At 36.9% G+C, this 27,299-nt stretch overlaps 1 protein-coding gene across 1 annotated transcript in view; it reads left to right on the plus strand.

Moving 5' to 3' along the window:
- LOC121430288 overlaps window positions 1–27,299 on the plus strand; it is a 39,296-nt gene that overhangs the window by 3,464 nt on the left and 8,533 nt on the right. The window contains exons 2-4 of the mRNA XM_041627566.1: window positions 6,816–6,827; window positions 9,108–9,143; window positions 10,753–11,007. Coding sequence (XP_041483500.1) covers window positions 6,816–6,827; window positions 9,108–9,143; window positions 10,753–11,007 — 303 coding nt within the window. The remainder of the gene's footprint in view (window positions 1–6,815; window positions 6,828–9,107; window positions 9,144–10,752; window positions 11,008–27,299) is intronic.

A 27,299-nucleotide genomic window follows, 5' to 3' on the forward strand; every position in this document is an offset into this window, starting at 1 on the left:
AGTCCATGCAGGTTTTCAGTCACTAAACCTGGAATCGACGGCAAAATTTTCATGATAGTCATTGGGATGAAAATATGATTGAAAATTAAGAAATGTTAGTTTTATTCATCGACTTCCCCCACATAATCTTCTAGTTTAGTTTGTTTAGGCCTACTTTTTTGTTCTTTCATTCATTCATTCATTCATTCGTTCATTTATTCAATTTTTCCAAAAAATTAAGAAGCATTAATTAATTAATCGAGAAGCCATGAAAGGTGTAGATTGTTATTAATTGCTTCAATTGTTTTCATTTCCCATAAGTCGTTAATCTGGGCCTTTTTTCATAAAAACTAGTTATAGTAACACATTAATACACAAATTCTACTAGGAGCGCCTTGAGCACCTAGCAAGGTGGATACGTGCGCTATACAAGTCCTTTATTATAACTAAAGAAATTACTATGAACCAGTCAGATCTAATGATTTCAATATCTTTTATCAACTGTAGTTACAAATTCGTTTATATAAATTTTTTTTTTAAAAGGCGTGTGGCTTCCCGTAGCCTCGATTATGTCAACTGAATCATCATTTTTTATAAACCTGAAATAGGGTCTTCATTGACAAATATCACCTCTGAACTCAACCATGGCTCTATCTTCTTTTCAGCATTGTGCATCACAATAGGTGTTTTCTTTTTGGTCCTGAATAAGTTCAAAAAACCAAGGCCATATTCTGTGACAATAAAGCACTACGGAATGCTTGATTAATCCTCAGAACAGATCAGCTGAAGTGGAAAGTCACTCTGATGAAAAGTTCATTGTAAAGATAGCAAAATTTTTACCGTGTTTACACGCTGCATCGGCTCGCGGAGCAGAAATGGCTCGCAGGACAAAAACACAGATCAGTGGATTCTATATGCGCATATTTTACGCCGTACGCATTGACGTCATAGTAAATGAACAGGTAAGCAAAAAATGATGAAGCCAGTACAGACTCAGCTTCGTATTTACATGTAGAAATATTGACGTGTCTGCACCGGCTGGCGGTTTAATGATCCTACTACTCGTATTTTGGCGGTGCAAAATTACCGTGTCTGCAGAGAGCCGATGCAAGTCAATCACGTTTACACGCATGCTGCGTGTAAAAACGGTAATTAATTCGGTTACACTTCGTAATTACGAAGGTTCGTAATTTCGAAGGTTCTTTATTCCGAAGGTTCGTAATTCCGAAACACGTAAATTGCCTATACATCGATGTTCGTTAATCCGAAAACGAAAAAGGGTTCGTTAATCCGAAAATTTGTGGCGTTATTCCGACGGTTCGTTATTCCGAAGGTTCGATAATCCGAAAACGAAATAAGGTTCGTTGTTCCGAAGGTTCGATATTCCGAAAACGAAATAAGGTTCGTTGTTCCGAAGGTTCGTTAATCCGAAAACGAAATAAGGTTCGTTAATCCGAAAACGAAATAAGGTTCGATGTTCCGAAGGTTCGTTATTCCGAAAACGAAATAAGGTTCGATGTTCCGAAGGTTCGTTAATCCGAAAACGAAATAAGGTTCGTTGTTCCAAAGTTTCGTTAATCCGAAAACAAAATAAGGTTCGTTAATCCGAAAATGAAAACCGGGAAAGCAGAGGCAGAGGCAAGTGGGGGGAGGGGGGGACACCGTTTCTGTTCAATTGTTATGAGGATGGGAAGGCAAGGGCGGCCGAATCAATTTTCGCTTGGGGGTCAAGGCCAAAAATGAAACTTATACGTCAAAATTTACACTTTGGTGATATATTCACCTTGAGATTATCATTCTGCGTGAAGTCATTGTGTGTTTAATATGGTAATTAAGTAAAGAAAAGCTTTTTGGAAGTGAGTTCTGATTATGGAAAGGTGTATATTTAGGCTTTATTTTTCGCGAGATGGTGAAATGATCGAGCGGCTTGGAAACAAGTTGTAAAACTTGTTTTTCGGGGTCAATTATTCTTAAAATGGCAATATTGTGAGGTATTGCGATCGTGAATCACAAGCTAAAACTTTAGGGCATTTCAATAAGAAATGAAAAAAAAAACCGAGCAGGTTTCTGCTGTCATTAAAAAGATGTGCATCAAACTGAAGAATTAACACAAGCGCAAAACGCAAGCTTAAATACTGACCAGAAAAGGAACTTGTTAAAGAAAGCATTTAGTGACCTCTTTAGGATACATATTTCACCAATCGAATAATTGAGAGTGCGAAGTGCGAGCTAATAATTTGGAATATTCCATCCTGAAAACTAATAAAAAATGTATACTTTAAAAAGAGTATTTTATTTCGAAACACGGCACATTTTTTTTTAAAAAGGGAATTTCCCATTTTGGAAAAAATAGCATTTCCTTGTTTTTTTCTCTTTGGGGGTACAAGTACCCCCTGCCCCCCCCCCCTCCCCGGCGGATCCAACTTTCGCCAAAAGGGGGGGGGGGCAAAAAACTTTTCACCCATATTATCCCCGATCGGCAGCTCAAAGTTGATTTTTGCATGTTTCTTTGAAAGGGTAGTCCTAGCAGTCAATAATTTGCTTTATTCTTATGAAATAAAGTAAATATGTATCAACATCATAAGTCCTTTTTTAAATAATTCGAGCGCGAAGCGCGAGTTTTTTGTTTTTTTTGATGGGCAATATGTTTGTGATCTTCAAAACGAGATGCCTATGTAACTAGATAATAACTGCGAGCAAGAAGCGCGAACAGAAATTTTAAAGATAAGCTCTGACCTGATCTAAAAGGGACATGTTAAGGACTTTTTGCAGTTAGCCATGAAGACGATGCATGTTTCAACCAGGGGCGGCGGAAAAGGGCACTTATATGTCAAAAGGGGCATTTTGGTGCAAACAGATATTTTCAACATGAGATTATCATCTGTGTAAAGAGGTTGTGTATTTTGTGGTAATTAAGTTGAGCAAAGTTTTTTTTAAGTGATCTCTGATTGATAAGATATATATTTAGGTTTTATTTTTGCGAGCGTATAGTGAGCAAGCGGTTTGGAGAAAAATTAAATGTGAAGTTTTTGGTCAATTACTGTTAAACATGGCATCCGTGTTATAGATGCTGCGAGCGAATCTCGTGCTCAAACCTTTGGAAATTTCATGTAGGCCCAAAATAATTATTATTAAAATGATATTAATATTATTTACCAACGAAAGCCACTTCAGTTAATAATATGTTCTCCCATCTATTATTATTACCCCGGAAGTTGAATGTTCAAGTTCACGTCTTGTCACATGAAATGTCTAATAGTTTGAGCTCGCGATTCGCGCTTTCAACATCTCACAAGGATGTCCTTTTTAAAGAAATTAGCGCCACAACCTCAGATTTGATTTTTTTTTTCGTAAATATATATGTTATCAATCAGAAATCACCTAAAAATGGCTTTGCTCAACTTTAATACAAAACACACAACTACTTCACGCAGATGATAATCTTAGGTTTTGACATTATAAGTGCCCTTTTTTTACTCCCCCCCCCTAAACGAAAATACTCTCCGCCGACCGGCCTCCATTTTTAGCAACAAGAAATTGCCCTCTTCTTAACGTTAAACAGTCCTTAATGATCAATTCGATCTTCACACTTGCATTGATTTGTTTCTTGAGATACACGACTCGTTTTTTTTTATCGGGGAAAATGTAAGGAAAATCCCCCACCGCCCGCATTGGGGAAAGCTGGATCAGCCTCGTGAGGTAACGGAACTGATCGTGAACTACAAAGGGTTCACTCTTTTTTTTTTTATTCGGAACCCCCTCATGGAAAATCATGGCTTCGTCCCTGATATGCACGAACACACAACACTCATATCCTTATGAGCATCCCTCACGCAACATACACACACATAGGCCTACTGTTTGATGGATACGAATTTAAATGCATTCCATTTTTAAATTTCACATAAATAATGATTAAAAAAACACTCAATGTTAAGCTGTTATCATTTTTATCGTCATTAACATTGTCAACACTAGGCGTAACGATCAATAAAATATTATTAACATTTATATTCTTTATTACCATTTGTATTATGATCATCGTTTGGATTATTATGATCATCATTAGTATTATTTCATTACCAGCAGAAGCTGTTATTAAAAATGACATCCCCTCCTATACAAATCATATTATCTGGAGGTTACGCGACCAACAAACTTATTCCCTGCATCCTTAAACCATTTGCGCAGATAAAATCAAAATTAAGCCGATTCTTAATGCAGTACATGCTTTGGTCACAACACACACATGTATCATCAATCGTTTTTTACTATTATTGCATAATATCGTGTAATCTTGTTATGATAACACTGTTTTTGTTACCAAAATGAATTAATTTCATTTTCGGAAATACGAACCTTATTTAATTTTCGGATTAACGAACCTTATTTCGTTTTCGGACTAACGAACCTTCGGAATTACGAACCTCATTTCGTTTTCGGATCAACGAACCTTCGGTATTACGAACCTCATTTCGTTTTCGTACTGACGAACCTTCGGAATTACAAACCTCATTTTGTTTTGGGATCAACGAACCTTCGGAATTACGAGCCTCATTTCGTTTTCGGACTGACGAACCTTCGGCATTACGAACCTCATTTCCTTTTTGGATCAACGAACCTTCGGAATTACGAACCTCATTTCGTTTTCGGATTAACGAACCATCGGAATTACGAACCTTATTTCGTTTTCGGATTTACGAACCTTCGGAAATACGAAGTTTCGGAATTACGAATGTATGCGATTAATTCAAAATATTGGTGAAGGTTTGAGCAAATTTCTTCAAAGATTTTAAAGATTATTACAATATGATTTTATAATTTATTTGGGAAGAGCGGCTCCTTCTCATATCGTTAGGTTAAAAAGATAAATAAAATGCCATTTTTTAAATGTGTTTTTTTTAAATACTATTAGTCATCATAAACTGTAAATGATTAATGATGGGTACTTGCAACATTATATTCTTTAAAAAACACGCAATCGGATGAAAAATAGACTTTAACGTCCATATGCAGCCAGAGATTGCACCGATAGTTCACCGAAGTACAGGGCGTCCGAATAGCGTGCGAAATCTGTCTATGGACGTTTGTACACAATTGACCACTCGCAAGCATACGAGTAGTGAGCTCTGAAATGAAAACCCTCCTGTGATTGAACGAAAAAGTGCATATATTATCCTTTCATCTGCCATAGAGAAAGTGACCTTTTCAAAATTTGAGTCAAATTTAAATGTTAAAATGCGGTACTTTTATAACAAATAATTGTAACAAAAGTGACCTCATTTTCGTGAAAAATTATCCAGGAATAAAATTTCAACCGATCAGATGTAAAACCATACGGCATTCTTGAGATTTTTCAGAATTATAACGATCACTACTAGATTTTGAGGCAAAATTCACGTGTTGTAGGGAGCGGTGCAAAGCCTGACTAGCAGATGCGCACTAGTTTTCCTTATAATGCTTATTATTATTATTATTATTATTACAGAAAAAAAAATATTTGAACATGTAATGTCATTTTGAATGTTGAAATATTATTATAATAAATGCCCATGCAGGGTTTCAAAAAAAATCATATGAACATCTGGGAGACTCTCTTAAGCTTCCGTATCTAAGGCCTTAGAGAGATCAAGAAAAACACCTGCTGTACGTTCGAAGTAATTTTTTCAACAAACGAGAGAGTGGCCTATAATCTCGGCGGAGGCTGCAGTTATTGTCTTTGCTGTTATGCTGAACGCAGGGGATACGGCTGATTTTGCGAAGACTACGCATTTGTGGAGTAGTCTGCAAGATCAGACGTATCGCTTCAGGGGCCGATTGCACGAAAGGGTCTTTGCAAGGACCGTCTTTCGTGTCGCCCATCTTTTATGATGCGCCATGTGAAACGCATTTTAAATAAATCATCTGCAAACATATTCCATTCGTCCGTTAAATTAAACAAAATATTTGTTTATAAAATGATGTGATATATCATGAAATTGTGTAAAATTTGATTTAAAAGCAAACTGACGAATCTTATTCTTTATCATAAATTTCAGAAACACCCCGCCCATAGCGTATCATAAAAGATGGGCGACACGAAAGACGGTCCTTGGAAAAACCCTTTCGTGCAATCGGCCCCTTCTTACAATAACAGCAAAGTAAATAACTGCAGCCTCCGCCTAGATTATAGGCTAACGAGAGAGTAGTATGTGATGTATACATCCCAAATCAGGAAAAATTGACTAGATCAGTAGTAAGCTGGGTGCAACTGATATGTCTAGTCACATTTTGACGTATTTTCTGGTTAACAAGTCATTTTGACTGATTTGTTTTGAGAGTATACAGTGATTAAAGGTTAAAATGTGAATCCAACCGAAACGATTTGCTACAACCGAAAATAGTTTTTTTTTTACAACTACTGAGAAGTAGGTAAATGAAAACGCACAGACACGGTAAAACAATTTGAAAGTGATGAATATTGAATATTTTTTTTTTCTTTGGCGATATTGGCAGCCTTCTAATGGAGGCAGGTGATAGTAGGGACTTTTCACAAAGCGTCGCAAAGCGACGAATCCTGCAACGCACCTTAGTCATGTAAGTTTGAAAAATGGAACTCAAATCCCAATGAAGTCATTATCGAGGGCCGATGAATCGAAACAACAGTTTTGTCCTTGGCTTTGGACAAACGACGTTCGACGAAACTGCTATTTGGTTCACCGGCCCTCGACAAAGACTCCATTTGAGGTCATTGATTTTTTGTTCTTATCAATGATCACTTTCATTAAATATCATCGCAGTGATTCAGCCTGATTTTGTTTTCTTTTTCTTTTTTATCTCCTCTTTTATAATTCCAGCGAGCAGTTCGGGTAAGTAGGCAACCGATTCCGTTTACCATTAATCCCTCTTAACTAATTGACCCATAATAAGATGTATTCTCCAAACAAATATATAATCCTAAAATTCTTAAAACAGTTGGAAAATAAATAACCAACTTTAACCAACACTGCTTAATAAACTGGCCATATAACTCTTCGGCTAAACTTTGTCGAACTGATTTTGGGTAAATCGGTTTGACTTTTTTTTGTGGGGGGGGGTAAACCTAACAGCCAATTCGTTGGTAATCAATCAGCATTTACCCATCCCTAAAATTGCCTAAAAACTGATTGAATTTCCACATAAGGTTTTTGCCCCCACCTCCAAAACCGTACAATTTGGCAGTAGTAGATTTAGTTAAAACATCCAACTGTTGGGTAATTATAGATTAAGTTGAAATTTCTTGCCATTGTTCATGAAGTAGGTTTAGTTCGAACTTCCAATTACTGCGTAATAGTTGGTAGTTTCAACTTTATTTGAATATCTCCCAGGTGAAACTGAAACTTGTATTAGTCACCCGAGTATACAACTACACATGATTATAAAAATTACAATATTATGGCCACACCCTGGGCACAAACTACATAAATGTGTTTCAGTCTTGTAGACCAACGTGAGAATAAGTTGCATGTGGTACTGGTTTGTACATTTGAACGCATATTTCTTAACTTGTTATAATCGTTCAATCTGTCCCAGAAAGTTATCATAATTGTGGATAAATGTTTCTGACCATTATTTTATTACAGTTTTACTTTTCTTGAAAAAGAGCAATATTTCATTGAGATTTTATAAATGTTTACCAAGGGCCCGCTCTTATGACACCAAAATTATAATGATATATATGTTTATATATATATATATATATATATATATATATATATATATATATATATATATATATATATATATATATATATATATATATATATGTGTGTGTGTGTGTGTGTGTATACATGTATAATGAATGTGCAGAAGCAAAATTGCCTAAATGACCCTCTCATAGTCTGCAGTATGACAAAAGAAACAGTAATAATGATCTTGGCAAAATTATCCTACTATCAGATGCCCAATGATATCAACCCAATTATGGGCAAACTCCCGGGGGGGGCACTCATTATTTAATGTATAGTGGGTATGTGCCGCGGAGGGGACCCCATTTTTACACTAAAATTTCCGTTTCAAGGCAGAGTATTTTTTTTATTGAGAACAAGAACAAAGAAAGCCGCTCCAAAGCATGGCATGTTCTTCTTATCAAGAAAAAAGAAGAAAGAAATCCGCTCCAAAGCTTCGCATATTTTTCGTTACGCCGTTCCGATCGCATTGATCAGCTACAATGAGCTGCAATTTCGGTGAAAAGCGGCCGCAGAGCGCTATCCGACCATCGCTTCTGCGCGACCGCACCCGGTGGAGGTCGCGCTAGCTGCATCATCATGAACACATGCCCGTTCCATAGGGATGCATACTCACACTGGCGATCCGTTCCAAGGACCCCCGTTTTCACAAACGTTTGTAGTTCCGAAGCCCGTTCCGAGGACCCTCCTTTTTACAATAACTCCGTTCCAAAGCCCCCGTTTTTGTCTCACCCACGGCACACCACTACCACTTTTTTGGTCGAGTGCCCCCCCCCCACCCGGGGCAAACTGTTCCCAACCCTCGTTACCACACGATGATGATAAAACTTTGCGTAAAACTATTATTTCCATTAATGTTTAAATGATCGGAATACTCAACTGGTCCGCATCTGGTGCTATTTATGAATTCTTTTTCACCAATGTATCAAGAAATGTCGGTAATCCTACTGCATCGAAGTGGATGTATTGATCTGTTTCTTTTAATTTTGTTTTGTTAACATAATATAGTTGGAAAAGAAGATACATTAGTGGAATTACGAACAATGATTTAACAGCTGAACAGAGAGAAAAGTAGTCATGAACATAAAAGTACTTAAATGTTGCATGTAAATACGCAACAACACCCACACAAATACATACACACCCACCCTAACACGCACACGCACATACATATATAGAGTATATATGTAAGTGTGTATATATGGGTGGGTGAGTGTGTGTGTGTGACAAAGACGATGTGGATGTCATCGAAAATTTGTGAACAGCAGACCAATTAAAAAGTACGTTGAATAAGCATGATAAATTCTACATTTTTTGTTGTTATTCGAAATATTGATCAAACACGAGTACTTTCTATTGAAAAAACATTAATTTTTATAATCGTCATTTTCTTTCATTTCCCCCCCCCCCCCCTCTATTCAGTTACATATTTAGGAAAAGTTGTCATCGGCGTCGACGGTAAGTAGGCCTAGTTATGATTATGATTGGTGCTAAGCAATTCTGCGACATATTTGACTCCATAATGATACCTTATTTTGATTGCCCTTTGCTAACGAAAATTAACGAATCTCGCCTCTAAAATGAATCTGACAATGTCCCCATTCAATGTGTTTGTTTTAGGCGCCGTTCACTTTTTTGCGAAGAGATAGTGTTATCTGATGCCCTCAAAGAAATTTATTGAAGGTACTCATATTCTTGGTATCTATGATCCCCCAACTTGATTTTGAAAATGGGGGGTGTTGAAACTAACACCAGTTTGAGTCCATAAAGGACCACACATTGAGATGTTAAGATGGAGCAGAGCGCCGAAAAGTTTAAAAGAAACATACAAACTTGTTGCAATTATACCAATAGTCTCCTCCCTCAATCCACCTTTCAGAGGAATGCCTCGCTGGTTGTCTCGAAAGAGACGAGCCTCCCCTACTCCAACCACGTCCACTCCCGCTCTGCAAACCCAGACTTTTGTCAGAAGCCTTCACCGAGAGTCAATATTCGCTTGATTAATTTTTCATATTTGCGGTAGCATTGTTCATATTTTTTTCATAAAGTCTAACATACGACTACCTTTGAGATTATATGGAACGTTGAGGCCCAGTGGATTATTATCGAGACCTTACACTGTTAAAAAAAAAACGTGATTTTACAGAGAAATAAAAGAAGATTTTGCAGAAAGCAATTACAGAATCATTCTGTAAATTCATAAAACATGATTTTTTTCTGCAATTTAACAGAACAGGTCTGTTTAAAAAGGTGAAAAGACTGTTTTATTCAAGGAAATTTGTAAGATGCCATACACCAAATACCAATTTCCTGTAAGATTACGCAATCTGGTAAGATTACAGGTGTTCTCGAGACTCTGCTGCAGGAACTTCTTTTATTTTAAGGATAAATTTTCTAACAGTGTAGAAACAGGAGGTCAGCGGTGTAAATGCCTGTCATGGTGTAAATTGCTGCTGCAAGAGATTGATCCACTGTGCTGCACTCAACCCAGGTGAGGTAAATTGGTAAGAGTGGAGTGTTTCATGAAATGACTTGTCAGACTTTTTATCCGACAAGTCCTGTTCTATCCGACAGTTACCGTAATAAAAGTGCTTCTCAGTCAATCAGAATCATGGAAATATTTCAGACCTGGCTTGTCAGACAGAAATGTTGATGAAACGCCCCGTAGGATCCGTAGGATTAATTCCTAAAAATGCGCTTAGCGTTGTTGATAAAATAGTACTTCGAGTTACACCGGGGTCAAAAAATAAAAAGTTGCTGATTTGTATCATTTGGAAAGCGCGCGATATGAATATAGCTAACATCAAGATTATTATTTTCGTTCTAGAATATTATTATTATTGTTATTATTATCATTATTATCATTATTTTATCATCATCATCATTAGTATCATCAAGATTATGATTATTAAAGTTGAGGGTAATGATAACATTATTCATCGCTGGGAAAATAATTTTCGGAAGAAAAGTGGCTACCCTGCGTAAAATATTAAAAACAAATATTATTGTTCTTAATCATCATCATCGTCATCCTTCTTCTCCGTATCAATCTGTCCTTAATATTTAGTCTGCCGGGATGTGAACTGTAACGTGACCGACGGTATTATCTACTCTGCCGATCTCCCCACAACATTTTCAAACGTCATGGACCTTGAATATTCCGGCTTCAATTTGAGTGATTTTGTCGATACCGAGGAGTTACTACCTAACTACGTGGACTACGATCCTCTTAATAACCGATTCTACTTCATGGAACGGTTTGGCGCTGGAGTTAGCGTAGATTTCATGGGTGGATCTGCAGTTTTCTTCGCCCACGACCAAGGTATGTCGGCTTGTGCCATATCACATCATGTTATAGCTTCTGGTCGGCCAATCACGTAACACTACCTTTTGAGAAAAGAGCCCCATGAATTTCCGAAAAGGTTGAGTCCAGTTTATCCTACCTTTTGTACATTTGCCTGATAGTCATGGTAGTTTTCACAAAACATCGGGTTCATTTGACCCAACATTCACATAATATTCCGAATGATATATTTATAACAAAGCATCGGGTAAACTGGATTAGACCTTCGGGAATTTTTTGGATGCTCTTTTCGTCAATGTCGGGTTACGCGATTGCAGGACCAGACGCGATAACCCTGCGTGATTGCAGAAGGATATTTAGATTGATCTTTATCAACATTAACGTTGTGCATTCTGTTTATAGGATTATTTTCTTGAAATGCTTACGATCCGTAAGAACACGCTTCGGGGTTATAGTCAGGTTAATGAAGCTCAAGTCATGTGCGCGAAGGGTTATTTATTACATGTATGGCGTAAATTCTACTTTAGACCAAACGTGAATCAGACTGCAGTCGTCATTGTGTTGCTCCACTCGTCATTGTGTTGCTCCACTCCAGTCAGTGAGTGAGTGAGTCGCTGCCCAAATAATATAAGTAGAGAATCTAATCAAGAACTTGAAAATCAAAAGCAGCAATTAAGAAGTAAGATTTAATAAATACAGGACTGAATAGAATCTCACATGAAAATAAAAAGAGAAAAAAGGGCTGGTAGGAACTGGGAAGGAATATAATTAAAAAAAAATCAAAAAGTTTCGAACCAGGATCCCCGCACTCATAAAAAAAACATACGTGCGTACAGATTTGTCCATAGACCGTGTCTCTATCTCTGCCGGGTTCATAATGATATATAAACAAAGTGCGTTCGCTGCTGTTGCCTCGCAATGCTTCGGCAATCCAACTGCAATTCCAATCATTTCGCGATGGATATTGCCGTGTTTTTTTGTGGTTCCTGAACTTGCTACGTAATTAAATTTCATAATTTTTATTCAGTCGTGAAGACGAATGTCTATGCTTTATATTGATAATAATATCAATGTGGTGCAAGCATGATTTCTAAGTGAAAAATATGCTGTGTTTATCATGTTTATTCACGTATATTTCTTGAAAACAAATAATTTTTTCTAAGCTAAATATCGGTTACCAAAATATGTTAAATGTGCATTTCATTTTACTGTTCAGAAAATTCAAACTTTTATCTATGTAATAAGACCAATCTTGAGAGGAATAAACAATTCTAAGAGCAAAAAAGGCTGATTGGAAAGATCGTCTTCAATGGGCTGCTGTCAGCTCAGCAGCTGCTCACTGCTCTTGGTGTGACGTCACTCAGCTGGAGCTCGCCAGAGGACGGACGAAGGCAGAAATATGCCATGAAAATAAGTCATTTTTGAGAGCTGATTTCTGCAAACTCTAATCACTATTTTAAAAAGTGAAGTTATATATCTGATTAGTAATACTTCCCCTTTACAATGATGACCACAAAAAGTCATTATAAAATACTTTTCAATTCAATTCAATTTTATTTATTTCACTTCCATCAAACAAAAACAAATTGTATACCATATATATAAAAAATAAGTATTTGTATCCATTGCAAAGAAACAAAAATAATAATACATATGTTGTGAAAAAAAAAAAACTTACACGATTTGGGCAACACATTGGAGGTTTTAAATAAGTATACTATTTTTCAATAGAAATTAAATTAAGATGGAAATGGAGGGACCCACTAAAAAGCAATGCTTGTACAATGTGGGCCCCTCAAAAATAGATAACAAAACCATTAACAGAGTACAAATACAGACATATGTAATCAAATGAGAAAAAAAATAAATGAGAGAGAAATAATACTCACAAAATATAAAATACGAAGATATCAAAAAATATAGTTTGTATAGGACAAAACAAACCGTCCTAAAATATATCCAAAAATATATCCACCCTTACCACCCCCCCCCCAAAAAAAAAAAGAAAAGAGAAAGGGGAGAATGCCCTGAGAAGATGGATGGGTGCTGCTAAACGTAGGTAGAACACATGCCATCGTGGACTCAAGCAAACTGGATTCAATGTGTATAAAAGGAGAAAAAAATATATAAAATGACCTGGAAAGAATAAAATGCGCGAAAAATGTGATTGATGCCGTAAATAAATAAGCGGTAGGAAGGCGGATAAGCGGACAGGAAAGAGAAAAAAGATGAGAGGATAAACACAAATAATATATGAGGTTAAAAACCGAGCACAATTGGGAAGGACTTGTGTCAGATTTTTTTTCAATTAAAAAAAGGGATGATTTATGTTTTAATTGTAGTCTTTATAGTCAGAGGACGGACGAAGGCAGAAATATGCCATGAAAATAAGTCATTTTTGAGAGCTGATTTCTGCAAACTCTAATCACTATTTTAAAAAGTGAAGTTATATATCTGATTAGTAATACTTCCCCTTTACAATGATGACCACAAAAAGTCATTATAAAATACTTTTGATTCTTCGGTTGTGTACTTTAAGGACTTCTTGATTGTCACTTTGTGAACCATACAAAGGATACTTTCTACACATTTGCCATAAACAGGGAGGCCCGTATTCTGATAGCGTGGTTTAACTTAACCCTGGTCTAAGTGTGGTAATAAACTGCCATATTTAAACCTAGGTTTAAGTTTCGTATTCCGATAGCAAGGTTTAATTCAACCCTGGTCTAAGTGTGGTAATAAATCGTCCAAAAGTTAACTCGCGCAGGGGGTAGTTTAAGCCTGGTTTTATCCAATAAATCATGGCCAACAAACATTTAGAATGTAAGACTAAATTTTATTTTGAGCTACTTCCTCAGTTTTTGACCGATTCTCTTGAAATTTGGAACACACATTGGTCTTGAGGTAAGGTGTAAGAATTTTTTTTTTGGTTTTTCGCAAATTGTGTTGCCATGGTAACAGTATATTATGGCCAAAATTTTGCCGTTTAAAATACTTTCATCAGTTTTGGACCAATTCTCAAGAAAGTTGGCTCACACATTGGTTTTGAGGTAAAGATGTGCAAGACACATTTTTTCATGTGTCGGAAATTGTGTTGCCATGGTAACGGTATATTATGGCAAAAACTATGTATAAATCTTGCTGTTCCAAATACTTCCTCAGTTTTTAACCAATTCTCATGAAATTTGGCACATACATTAGTCTTATTGTGAAGATGTGCAAAACATATTCTATGCCTGAAGTATATAATTGCGTTGCCATGGTAACAACATATTAAATATCGAAAATTAGGTGAAAAACTTGTGGTTTCAATTACTTTATAATTTTTAAACCATTTCTCATGATATTTGGCACATACATAAGTCTTGAGGTGAAGATTTGGAAGACACATTTTTGCATGTGTCGGAAATTGTGTTGCCATGGTAACGGTATATTATGGCAAAAATTTGAAATTTCAACTACTTCCTCAGTTTTAACCAATTTTCATGCAATGTGGCACAAACATTAGTCTTGATGTGAAGATGTGCAAAATATATTTTATGACTTAATTAAAAAAATCATGTTGCCATGGTAACAAATCAAATATCAAAGTAAGATGAAAATCTAGTGATTTGAACTACTTTATCATTTTCCTGGTCAATTCTCTTAAAAATTTGGCGCATACATTAATGTTGAGGTGAAGATGTCTAAGACATATTTTTGCCTGTATCAGAAATTGTGTTGCCATGGTAACAACATATTAAATAATGAAAATAAGGTGAAAATTTTGTGGTTCGAACTCCTTCATCTTTTTTTCAACCAATGCTCATAAAATTTGGCACACACATTAGTCTTGAGTTGAAAATGTGTTGCCATGGTGACAGCATATTAAATTAATAAATGTGTAAACACATCTAATGGATTGAACTAATTCTTCATTTTATAACATAGGCCTATGCTCGTAAAATTTAGAACAATTTTGACTTGAGGTAAAATAATCTGCAAGACACATTTTCTCATTCATCAAAATATGTGTTTGTATGGTAACTACACACACCAAAATAAGATTAAGACAATGGTCAATCAATGCTAACTGTTGTTGGCTACACAGAGAACTTCATGTAGCTGTAGGCTTAGTTCTAGTTTTAAGGGGGTGCTAGACCTCTAGATCTCGAACTACAGTCCCTAGCTTTAGATCTAGGCCTAGATCTAGATCATTTAGATCTATAGTAATAGAAATAATCCAACGTTAGATCTCTAGCCTACTTCCTTTAAAGGCCTATGAGTAGATCGATCTACTGTAGACTAGCCTACATTTACTATAATTTTATTTAGAATCTACATTGAGCATGTTGACAGTCTACAAGTCTCTAGATCTAGACCTATTACATTTAGACCTAGATTGATATAGATTATAGTTTTAATGTCTAGATAGGGTCTAACTTTTCGTCTAAGTTATTTTGTAGTCTAGATCTAGGCCAGTGTTAGCTAGATCATACAGTAGACTAAATCAGCCAGTCCTAACGTTATGGCTACCGGCTAGGCTAGAAATAGAATCTAGAATGAATAGATAGCACAGACTAAACTAATGTTAGGCCTAGATCTAAATTTTTACATAAATCTACGCCAAGCCTTGTCTAGTCAAGACTGAGCTGTTGGTCTAAGGGTAAGGTCTGTTTTCTAGTCCTGGACCTAGAAACCTAAACGAGTCCCCAAAAATGTTTAGATAAAAAAGCTCTTCAAAGAAACAGATATGGACCTAAAACAGGAGTAGAGAGATGTCTAGAACTAATTCTAAATCTTGCCAGGCCTATACTTGGCAAGCAATGCAGCGATAGTCAGCTCAGATTTTACACTGCATACAGGAATAGCCGTTGTTTCTGGGGATTTATTTTAAAAATCCTGACATTTTAGTGTCATATCACATTGCCTTTATGAGCCTGAGAGATGTCAACGTAGACTGTCGTAATTCAGCGGAACAACCAATAGTCAAGACACATGCTAAAGCTTTCTCAAGCTTTTGTCTAAGACAATCCACTATACCACCGGATCTAAGGTTAGAATAATAAGAATAATCTATATCTATCCCTGTCCCAAGGCTAAGCCAGCCTAGCCTAAGTCCTGAATGTTGTTATAGGCTGGCTAGACTAATATATAGCTTCAGTCCCAGTTTCTCCACTAACTTACATAAGGCACCAGACTATCTACGTTTTGCTTCAGGAAAGTAAAAAAGTCAAAACAATGTTCAATTCTCCTCCAAACAATTGGGCCTAGGCATAGGCTAGATCTAATGTTAGACCCAAGACTACTCTTAAAAGTTACACAAAGTTTCCCTTAAAGTTAGAATAAAGATGTCGACCTCTTATTTTAAGCCCGGGTTTAACCCAGGTTTATTTAAACCTTGCTATCAGAATACCAAAATAATTAAACTACACTTAGACCAGAGGTGAGGTTTAGAGGAGGATTTGTTAAACCAGGTTAACTTTAGACTAGGGTTAAATTAAACCTGCTATCAGAGTACGGACCGGAGAGTTTTTTCGGCAGGTAAATTCTGATTCCCAAATCAAATGCAGCTTATTATACATGCATTCCATACAAGAACTTTCCTAAATAGAAAGTCTTTTCTTGAGTCGCATACGTGTGAACCAAAAAATCATCAACCTCTTTTAAGTTGGGCTTTAATAAATAATAATAATATAGGTTATTTATATTGGGCACATATCCACCTTGTTAGGTGCTCAAGGCGCTCCTATATTACCCGGGTAAGCTAGGCGTTCATAGCGCACACAGCTTTTTAAGGAATTACTTCCTACCGGTACCCATTTACCTCACCTGGGTTGAGTGCAGCACATTGTGGATCAGTTTCTTGCTGAAGGAAATTACGCCATGGCTGGTATTCGAACCCACGACCCTCTGTTTCAAAGTCCGAAGACTATACCACTAGGCCACAACGCTCCACATGTTAATGTTGCTGGTCTGCTTCTAGGGAATATAAATATCAATTAAGACAAGATATCAACATATTTGGACCTATATTTAAGATTCTTTTGAAAGATGTATACTCCAATGTAGGGCATTAGTTATTGTAACAACGATAAGACTAATATTCTTTAATGAAGATGTTTCAAGATTATTAAGGGGAACTTCCAAACTGACAAAAGTTTGTTGTAAAACTAGCAGAAAATAAAATAAATTGGCGAAGATTTGAGGAAAATCCAACCCAGAATAAAAAAAAAGTTATACGAATTTTTCGTCATTTAATTTTTTAACACGATAGCAAATATGACACTGAATCTCTTTTTTTTTCTAGGACGCATTGTATAATTCCAACACCAGCCCTCTAGATTTGTTTATTCTTTCTGTAAAACTTGTACAAAATTGCTTGAAATGATTGACGAGGCAGCAGAATGTGGAAGCGTCGTGGTATAGAGGTTCTGACCCTCGCTTTGTCATCCGAGGGTCGTGTATTCGAATCACACCATGGCCAAGCGTCCTTTGGTAAGGCGTTAATCCATACTTTGCCACTCTCAACCTAGGTGTTAAAGGGGAAGTTCACCCTGACAAAAGTTTATTGTACAAATAGCAGAAAAAAAAAATATTGCCGAAGGTTTGATAAAAATTCATCAAATAATTAAAAAGGTTATTAGAATTTCAATTCATTGATTTGTGACGTCATATGCGAGCAGCATTCCTACATAGCGAATGGTTAAAAAATCAATGAAATGTCATTTTCTCATAAAATTGAAAATGGTTTTCACTGGAACTTTTGTATATCAATAAACAAATCATTTCACACTCGATTATGAAAAGAAAACAAAATTAAGTCATCAGGAACCATACAAAATTTGAAATTCATATTACATAACACATGGGACAGCTGCTCGTTTATGACGTCACAAATCCAAAATTTTGAACTCATAACTAATAACTTTCTTACTCTTTAACGGATTTTCCTCAAACCTTCACCAATATATTTTAATATTTTTTCTTTTATTTTTAAAACAAAGTTTTCTTCAGGGTGAACTTCCTCTTTAAATGGGTATCCAGAAGGATGCGAAAGGCTATGTAGTATGCCTAGCAATTGAGTCTTGGAACTCTTGTTAGAATTCTTCCCAGGGAGTGGAGAAGGTACATACATTGTATGCAGGCATGCCAGGATCCGATGACCGGGTAATGATATTTCTGTAAAGCGCCAAGAGACGTCGCTTCGATGTATTATAAAAGCGGATTATTTTTATCATTATTATTATTCCAACAAATCGACAGACAATTGGCTTCCACTGAATGACTGAAATTTTTGTGCTTAGCTTGAATGATATGTTTAAATTCTTTCAGTAAACCAAAATTACTTGAAATAATTGACGAGGCAGGGGCAGCGGTAGGGTGACTCAAATAAAAAAACAACATTATGAACCAAACTTGCTTTCTCCTATTTTTCATCTATTGGCATCAAAATATAGACATCATAATTTGAAACAAAATTAGAATAGACTTTTCAAATCTGTCCCTTTTTTTATACGCTCTGTAATGTGAACCTCCCTGAAAGAAAAAAAAAACAGAGAGCGAGAACAGAGACAGAGAGGCGATAGTTGCTCTTTGCCTACGGAGACTCACTGGTAACAGATAACAATAAACGAACATACAAAACAAAAACAAAATGAAACTAGAATTAAACAAAACGTATTGCAATATAAAAAAAAGCATGTACGGAACGACAAAATTGAGAAACAAACATAAATAGGAACACGACTAGTTGTGACCAAAAGAGAGAATAACTAAGTGATAAAGACAAGTGAAAATAAGTTATGGTCTAACGGGGGAATAAGAGGTGGGGAAGAATTAGGGGTCTTTTTATTAGTAGCACCCGTTTTATCCAGCACCTTCTCGACACCTCAGATGTTACCTCTATCCAAGAGCACAAGGCAAACCAGCATGGGCTCCACTGTGACTCCCTCTCACTCATCGTGCATTTGATATTACATAACACATCGTGCAGATGCTCGGCTGTGACGTCGCAAATAAAAATTTTGTATTGAAGTAACATTCTTAATCATTGATTGATTTATTTCCTCAAACCGTCACGAACATTGTTTTTTTTTTGGTATTTGAAAACAAACTTTTCGTCAGGTCGAACTTCCCTTTTGAATTTCCCAATTAATCCTGAATGGAATGGCATGGTCAGACATCATTTTAGAATTTTGTGTTGTTTCTCTTTATTGTATCTATGTACTCGCTACACGTTGTGCTCTCAGAGTTGTCGCATCCACTATGCTGTAAAGGGGGTAAGAAAAAGGGAGGAATAGAAGTTAAAAGAGAGTGAATGTCAACATTTTCAGCTCGCGCTCGCATTATTTCATTTGTCAATTACCTGTCTTTTTCGTGTATTCTATAAAGTTCTAAACATACCCCTTTTCAGGTATGATTGTCAAAACATATCAGTCAGCGCTACGCGCTCAGATTTTGATTGGTATATCAAATGTATATCTTTATATTAATTACTTAACAAAATACTAAAAATCTCCTTTTCATGACAATCTATCAATGGAAAATTTCGGCTCGTGATTTGCACTCGCATGATTTATATAGCGCATAAAGTGTCCCATTTTCAGAATGGAATATCGGCAAGGTTTATCTCGTGCTTAGAAAGATGAAATAGAATTATAAAAATTATTTTGATACGATGACGAAAGTTTTAAGACTGTCCCGGTCGTAGGTAAATAAAATAATTTAGAAATTATCGCGCTCGCGTAATTTATCAAGTTCAATCTAATTTCCCCACACAGTGCTTGAAATAGTGCTAAGATTGACCTTTTTGCAGATCAAAATATCAAATATTTTCAGCTTGCGCTTAGCGCTCGCATTATTGATTTTCCTAATAAAAATGTATGGAGAATTCCCAGATTCCAGGTTTTAATCTAGAACGCGATCACGCATGTTTATTGAGATACGCAGCTTGTTCTTTATTTAAAACGTGCTTAAAATATCCAGTTTCAGATCAGAATATCAAACAAAATCTGCTCGCGCTTTGCGGTCGCATTATGTATCTAAAAATATACCCAATTGCCTAGTTCTCATAATTTGCAGAGCATGAATAGTGTGTTCCCTTTTTGGTCTACATATACATTATTCCGCTCGCGCTTCGCGCTAGAATCAATAGTTAATTATATACCTGTCCTCTTCATGATTACAATAAGTGCTTAGAATTATATTCTTTAGTTCAGAATGTCAAAACAGAATTGCATTAATTTATTGTTGAAATATGTATTGTTTTCATGGCTAACTAAACACGATTCTTAATTGGTCCCTTTTCGATCAGGTTTGAATGTTTATTAAGACTTTCTGCTCGCGCTTTGCGCTCGCATCTTGTTAAGGATCACAAACATTGCCCAGAATGTTCAATTTTTAGGAAAATAATACATGAAATAAAAAAATAGGTCGCGCTTCGCGCTCGCACTATTTACATAGGGCTTTTAAAAATAATATTTATGTTGGTTTAAAACAATAAAACTTTTTGACTGTCAGGACTACCCATTCAAAGAAACAAACAAAATCAATTTTTAGCAGCTGATCGAGAAAATATAGGTGAAACAAAATTCTCCCCCCCCCCCCCCCCATTGGCGAAAGCTGGATTTGTCCCTGGACATCATAACGTGGTAATGCTTTAGAAATAAATGAATCTTAAATAGTGTTTTGTGTTGCTTTGTTGTTTATTTTTCATAGAACAAGTGGCTGGAATGAGGTTACACTCAAAGAAAGGACGAGTTTTCTGGGTAGAACACAGAGGAACTATACACGCCGTCGATAAGGACGGAAATAATCATATTGAGTTCAGCCTGGGTGACGAGCCGGACGGGAACTCCACGTGTGGATGCAAATCCAAAGGTCCCCGGTATCTTGCGCTTGAAGTAGACGAGAATAAAGAGTATGTAATTTCAATAACTTTTAAATTTATCGGAGCTTTCGCATCGCAATGCAGAACGCTTTCAATAACATAGCAAATATATTGTCAAATGTCCGTCATGACAAAGGGCAACAAAGAAGCCTTTGTCGAAAATTGGCGAATCAAAAGAGCAGTTTCGTCCTGGACTCTGATGGGCAAACGACCTATTAGCCATTTTTTCGTCAGCTCCGAAACTAAGAACGAAAATGCATGCTATTTCGGTTCAACAATTTTTGACAAAGCCCTCCCAGTTTTTTTTTTTTTTTTAGACATTTGAGGATATTTTCAATTCATGAACTGTTTACTTGAATACGTTCTGCGTCTTCGTCCTAAAATTTCCTCATGAATATTACGAATAGATTAAAGATTTTTTCACGATGAAGGCTATAATAACCAGTTGATTTTGCACCCTTCTCTCTATATATATATACAATTATATATATATATATATATATATATATATATATATATATAAACATAAACAAAAGAGTTGCCAAAGCTGTTGTACATGTATAACTTCACACATTTGTATACTTTCTCCCATACGTTTACTGTATCAAAGCAATACCTTTGATCCAGCTGAGGCATGGCGGCTTGTCATTGTTCAAAACCCACCTTCACCCGACAAAGGAAATTATATAGTTTCGAAAATCTGTCTATCTGACGGTCAATCGGATCGGGGTCGCCTTAGCCACTAACCCGTCTCTTTGGTCTAGGGGTTAAGGCACCGGCGTTCAAAGCTGGGGGCCCGGGTTCGATTCCCAGCAGAGACCTTTTTTCGGCATCACCAATATTTCCAAAGGGAAGATAGCTCTGGGGAACCTTGATTTAAGCTACGCCTACCATTGTTCTCTTCATACGTTTCTTTACAATATTCAAATAAAAGAGTTGCCAAAGCTGTTGTACATGTATAACTTCACACGTTTATATATATATAAATAAATATATATATATATATATATATATATATATATATATATATATATATATATATATATATATATATATATATATATATATATATAAAGGGCCCTCTTCCTTTGTTTATATATATATATTCATATATATAATCATAAATAAAATCGTAGATTTTAAAAGGAGCATTGCTCTCAAAAATGAGAGGTAAAGTCACACTCTTCATTCACTCTTCGTCAGTGCCCATGATGTGACCAAAAAAAGAGAATTCAATATCCGTTTCTGAAACAGTCGTGATAAACACGTCTGTTCATGGGCATACGGATTGTGAAACTCACCTTTATATATATGCGCGACCCTCGTTACCAGCAGGGTAGGGGTGTTGGAGTATGATCCCCGATCAATTTGTTTAGCAAGCCCCCTAAACACCCTCTCCATGCTCTCCTTCCTCGATCCACCAATATTATGTCACACATGATTTCGCCTCCTGATAAACTGATGAGTGCGTAATAGGTTATCCTGATGACTACATGTATGAAGAAACGTAGGGCCGGCGTAGGGCTCTATTTGACTGTTGAGCTACGAACAACCATTTAATTTTAATTTACACCCTTAAAAAGCCTGTCAAACCTGGAGAACGTTTCATAAAAGGACTGGACGGATGTTTTATCCGACTACCCAGGACCAAAATCCAATTGAAACCAGTTGGTTTTCCGACTGGTTTCAATTGGTTTTAACTGGAACTAAACAATTTCCAGTTGAAACCAATTAAAACCAGTTGGGCAACTGGAAATCCTAACTGGAACCAGTTGGGTAACTGGATATGACTTCCAACTGGAAATGATTTTTAACTGGATCCAGTTGGGTAACTGGAAATCCTAACTGGAACCAGTTGGGCAACTGGAAATCCTAACTGGAACCAGTTGGGTAACTGGAAATGACTTCCAACTGGAAATGATTTCTAACTGGATCCAGTTGGGTAAATGGAAATCCTAACTGGAACCAGTTGGGCAACTGGAAATGACTTCCAACTGGAAATTATTTCTAACTGGAACCAGTTGGGTAACTGGAAATCCTAACTGGATCCAGTTGGGTAACTGGAAATGATTTCCAATTGGTTTCCAATTGGAAATTTTCCAGTTACCCAACTGGATCCAATTGAAACCAGTTAATTTGCATATTTTCTGCCAGTGTGCACAGATTAATGTTTTATGAGATTCATCATAATTTACAATGTATCTATTTAATTTTTTTTCAATTTGAAGTACCACACTTTTTTCAGATAAGTGTTTAGAATACTTAGCAGTGAAAGCCATGTTCATAAATGTTATAGATTATAATTAAAACAGATTCAAAGGTAATTAGTACACTATTAACTGTTACCAAATTACATCAAATAAAAATACATATATTTGAAGATCTCCCATATAAATATATACATATGAAAGTCTGTATGTTATCAATGCACTTTACATTGGTATTAATAGACAAATACACTGTCGGCATGAGCAATAGTTAGTGAAAATGCTAATTAATTTGTGACTAATTAAGTTCATTCCAACTGGAACTTCCAATTGGATCCATTTGGAAACTGGTTTCAACTGGTTCCAGTTGAAACCATGTTGCCTCCAATTGGTTTCAACTGGAACCAATTGAAACCAGTTACCTCCAATTGGTTTTCAATTTTTTTCAAATTGGAACAACTGGAACCAATTGAAAACAAATTGCCAACTGGTTCCAGTTGCCCAATTGGTTTTAACTGGAACCAATTGGCAACCGGTTTTCAATTGGAACCAGTTGTTCCAATTTCCCTATTGAAACCAGTTGGCCAACTGGTTTCAATTGGTTTTGCTCTAATTGGTTTTAACTGGATTTTGGTCCTGGGTAGTCCTGTTTTATCCGACAGTTGTCATAGTAACGAACTCCTCAGCCAATCAAAACCAACGAAAGTTGTCAGATCTGATTTGTCGGATAGGAATGATGATGAAACAACCCCCCCCCCCATGTGTTTGCCTAATTGACCAACACTTGTTTAAGACTCGCAGCCAAAATTATAACCACCTAGGACGAAATTCCTCGAATGCTTTGTCTTGAGCACCGGATCAAGCCATGCTAAGCCAGGGTAAAAATGATATTATCATGTTAAGCAGGGCTCGCTGGGTGAACAGTTTTGGATTATCGGGGTTCCCATAGACGGATGAAAATGACATTATTATCATTATCAATCATATTATTGTTATTATCATTTTTATTGCTATTATTGTTATAATTATCATTATTATTAGGCGTATTGTTATAATAATCATCATCATTATTGTTGTTGGTGTTGTTGTTGTTGTTGCCATTATCATTATTTATTTGATATTATTATCACATTTTCTCCCTCTTTTTCTCTGGCATCAGCTACCTTTTCATATCGACAAGGACAGACATATTTCACGTTATTCGTACCAATCTTATAGGGGGCGATAATATCACACTGTCAGAGTTAGATTGGATGCCTATTAGAGATTTACACTTTGATGGTGAGCATATCTGACACTTTTGACAATGGCCTATATTCTTACGTGTTTTTTAACCATCGCTATAATATAGCAACAACGCGCTGTTTTGGGGCCACAGGATACACAACGCGTGTTTATTGTCTCGGGGGTTCGACACGCGAGCCGTGCCCAACACGGCAATTTTATGCCGTTTAATCGCTATCAGTGGGATCCGCGAACCGTGTCGAACATGGCGCTTTTATAGCCAAAATCGTAGGTTTCAACCCGGGGGGGGGCACTCAGTGTATAATGCATAGTGGGTATGTGCCGCGGAGGGGACCCCCATATTTACACCAAAATTTCCGTTCCAAGGCATAGCATTTTTGTCTTATTGCGAAAAAGAACAAAGAAAGCCGCTCCAAGGCATAGCATTTTCTTCTTATCGTGAGAAGGGAAGAGAGAAATCCGTTACGCCGTTACGGTCGCATTGATTTGCTACAATGAGCCGTAATTTTGGTGAAAAGCGACCGCTTATTTTAGCGATGTCCGACCATTGCCTGTGTGCTAGTGCACCCGGCTATCTGCATGCACGTATGTCCGTTCCATAGGGATGCATATACACTCACATGCAGGCGACTCGTTCCAAGGACCCCCGTTTTTACAAACATTTGTAGTTCCGAAGCCCGTTCCGAGGACCCTCCTTTTTACAATTAGCCCGCTCCAAGGCCCCCGTTTTTTCTCTCGCCGCGGCTCACCCCCACCACTTTTTTGGTCGAGTGCCCCCCCAGGGTTTCAACCTGCAAGCCGAGTCACCCTCGCATATTTTTTCGTGAGTAAACAGAAAGCTGTGTCGAACCCGCATGACCTAGGTCAAACACGGCATATTCGCATACGTCTGTTCTATTTCCCTTTGTGTAGTGCTTCATTAAAGTTTTAACATAAATTTAAAGTTTGAAGAAAGATTTTTTTGTAAGAACCCTCAAGATGGTAATCAAAATGTATTAGACCTAGCGTACTGGTATGACCATAAAACAAAGTGTCATTTGGGGGAAAACTTTTGAACCCCACCCCCATTCCCTCCCAGGACATTTTAGCCACTTCCATGAACGTGTGCGTGCCCTAAACTACATGGCATTTAGTACATGTATGTGACCAATTTGACATCAAAACAATAAACAAATAACAAAGAAGTCACGTACTACCTCTTGGGGTTCCAGGAATTTCTAACATATTGAGTAGTTTTATCAAGATCATTGCCAAAATTATACTCTCTAAATGCAATACCCTCTAATCTAGTCCATAATTACACATTCCTCGGAGTGATACTGGTAATCCATTTATAGTGAACTGTGCATGCATCCTTATAGAGTGCATTGTAGCTCGTTCTAGTTCTAAAAAAAAAGAACTGCGCATCTTTTTTAGACACTTTTAGTCAAAATCCACTCCTGAAGAGATGCAAGTCCTCCCCCAAATGGACTGATTCAAGTCTTTCATAGACCCTGATCATGCTGATTGAATCTTTGATCAAGTGGGTCTCCACGCAAAGACCATGAAGACTATAGAACACGTACAGACCCTTTTACTCAACTGAAGGGTTTGCACAGCAGTCTAGACTCCTCCATCTTCTCACTCCGAGTAGTGCATGCAGCCAGGCGCGGATCCAGGATTTCGAAGGGAGGGGGGCCCAAATTCGACCTGATTTTGGCGCCCCTGTGTACTTTTCGGAAAAATGGCGGCCCCCATAGGCGGCGGAAGCGGGGGGGGGACGTGTCCCCTCCTAAATTTTAGACGGGGGACGGTCCCCCCTAAATTTGTTTATGATAAACTTTTTTTTTTTTTTTGGCTGGGCAATTTGTTTTCCTGGTTCCCCCCTAAATTCACGTGGACTCCCCCTGAAACATGTGTTGCCCCCCCCCCCCCTAGGTTGATGGCCTTTTCTTTTTTTTTTTTTTTTTGCTTGTCAAAAATTTTTGGTTTAGCAACTCCTAAAATTTAGGTTGATAACCTTTTTGGGGGCGCTTGTCCAATTTTGTACCTGTGTCCATCCCAAAAATTCAAGTGCACACCCCCTACATTTTTTAGCTTCCGCCGCCAATGGCGGCCCCTCCCTCCCCCCAGGCAATCATAAGTGCCTTAAATGCATGTTGAATTATCTTTTTTCATAAGCACATGAATCGGGGGCGGATTCAGCCTTCGCCAATAAAGGGGCCACATTTTCCCCAATCGGCCGCTCGAAGATGTTTTTTTTTTCGTTTGTTTCTTTGAAGGGGGTAGTCCTATAAGTCACCTCTTAGCTTTATTCTCTAAATCAACATAAATGTATAATATCATAATCCTTATTTTATAATGACCGCGCGAAGCGCGAGCAATTTTTTTTATTAAATTGTATGTATTTTTTCCTAAAATTTGAACATTCTGAAAAAAGATGTGCCTGCAATACTGCGAACGCAAAGCGCGAGTATAATTTTTTGATAAACGTTTTGAACTGATTGGAAAGGTAGGCCTACCAGTCCTGTTAAAGACTGCATACAGTTAGCCATGAAGACGTTAAAGATTTCAACAATCAAATAATGCGAGCGCGAAGCGCGAGCTGAAAATTTTTGACATTTCTACATAAAGAATGGAAAACTTTAATCAGTTTTTGTAATCATGAACAGGATAGCTATACAGTATAACTAAACAATTGATGCGAGCGGAAAAATTCTAGATTTAGACCTAGAACGGGACACTCTATTCATGTTTCCTAAATCATGAATAAGATGAGTAATGCGAGCGCAAAGCGCGAACAGAAAATGTTTGTATACGTTTTGAACTGATCGAAAAGTGCCTTTTAAGGATTGCTTGCATTTAGACATGAATACATTACATATTTCATTAATCAAATAATGCGAGCGCGAAGCGCGAGCTGAAAATTTTTGACATTTCTACATAAAGAATGGAAAACTTTAATCAGTTTTTGTAATCATGAACAGGATAGCTATACAGTATAACTA

Source organism: Lytechinus variegatus, chromosome 16, assembly GCF_018143015.1.
Source record: "Lytechinus variegatus isolate NC3 chromosome 16, Lvar_3.0, whole genome shotgun sequence".
NCBI lineage: Eukaryota > Metazoa > Echinodermata > Echinoidea > Temnopleuroida > Toxopneustidae > Lytechinus > Lytechinus variegatus.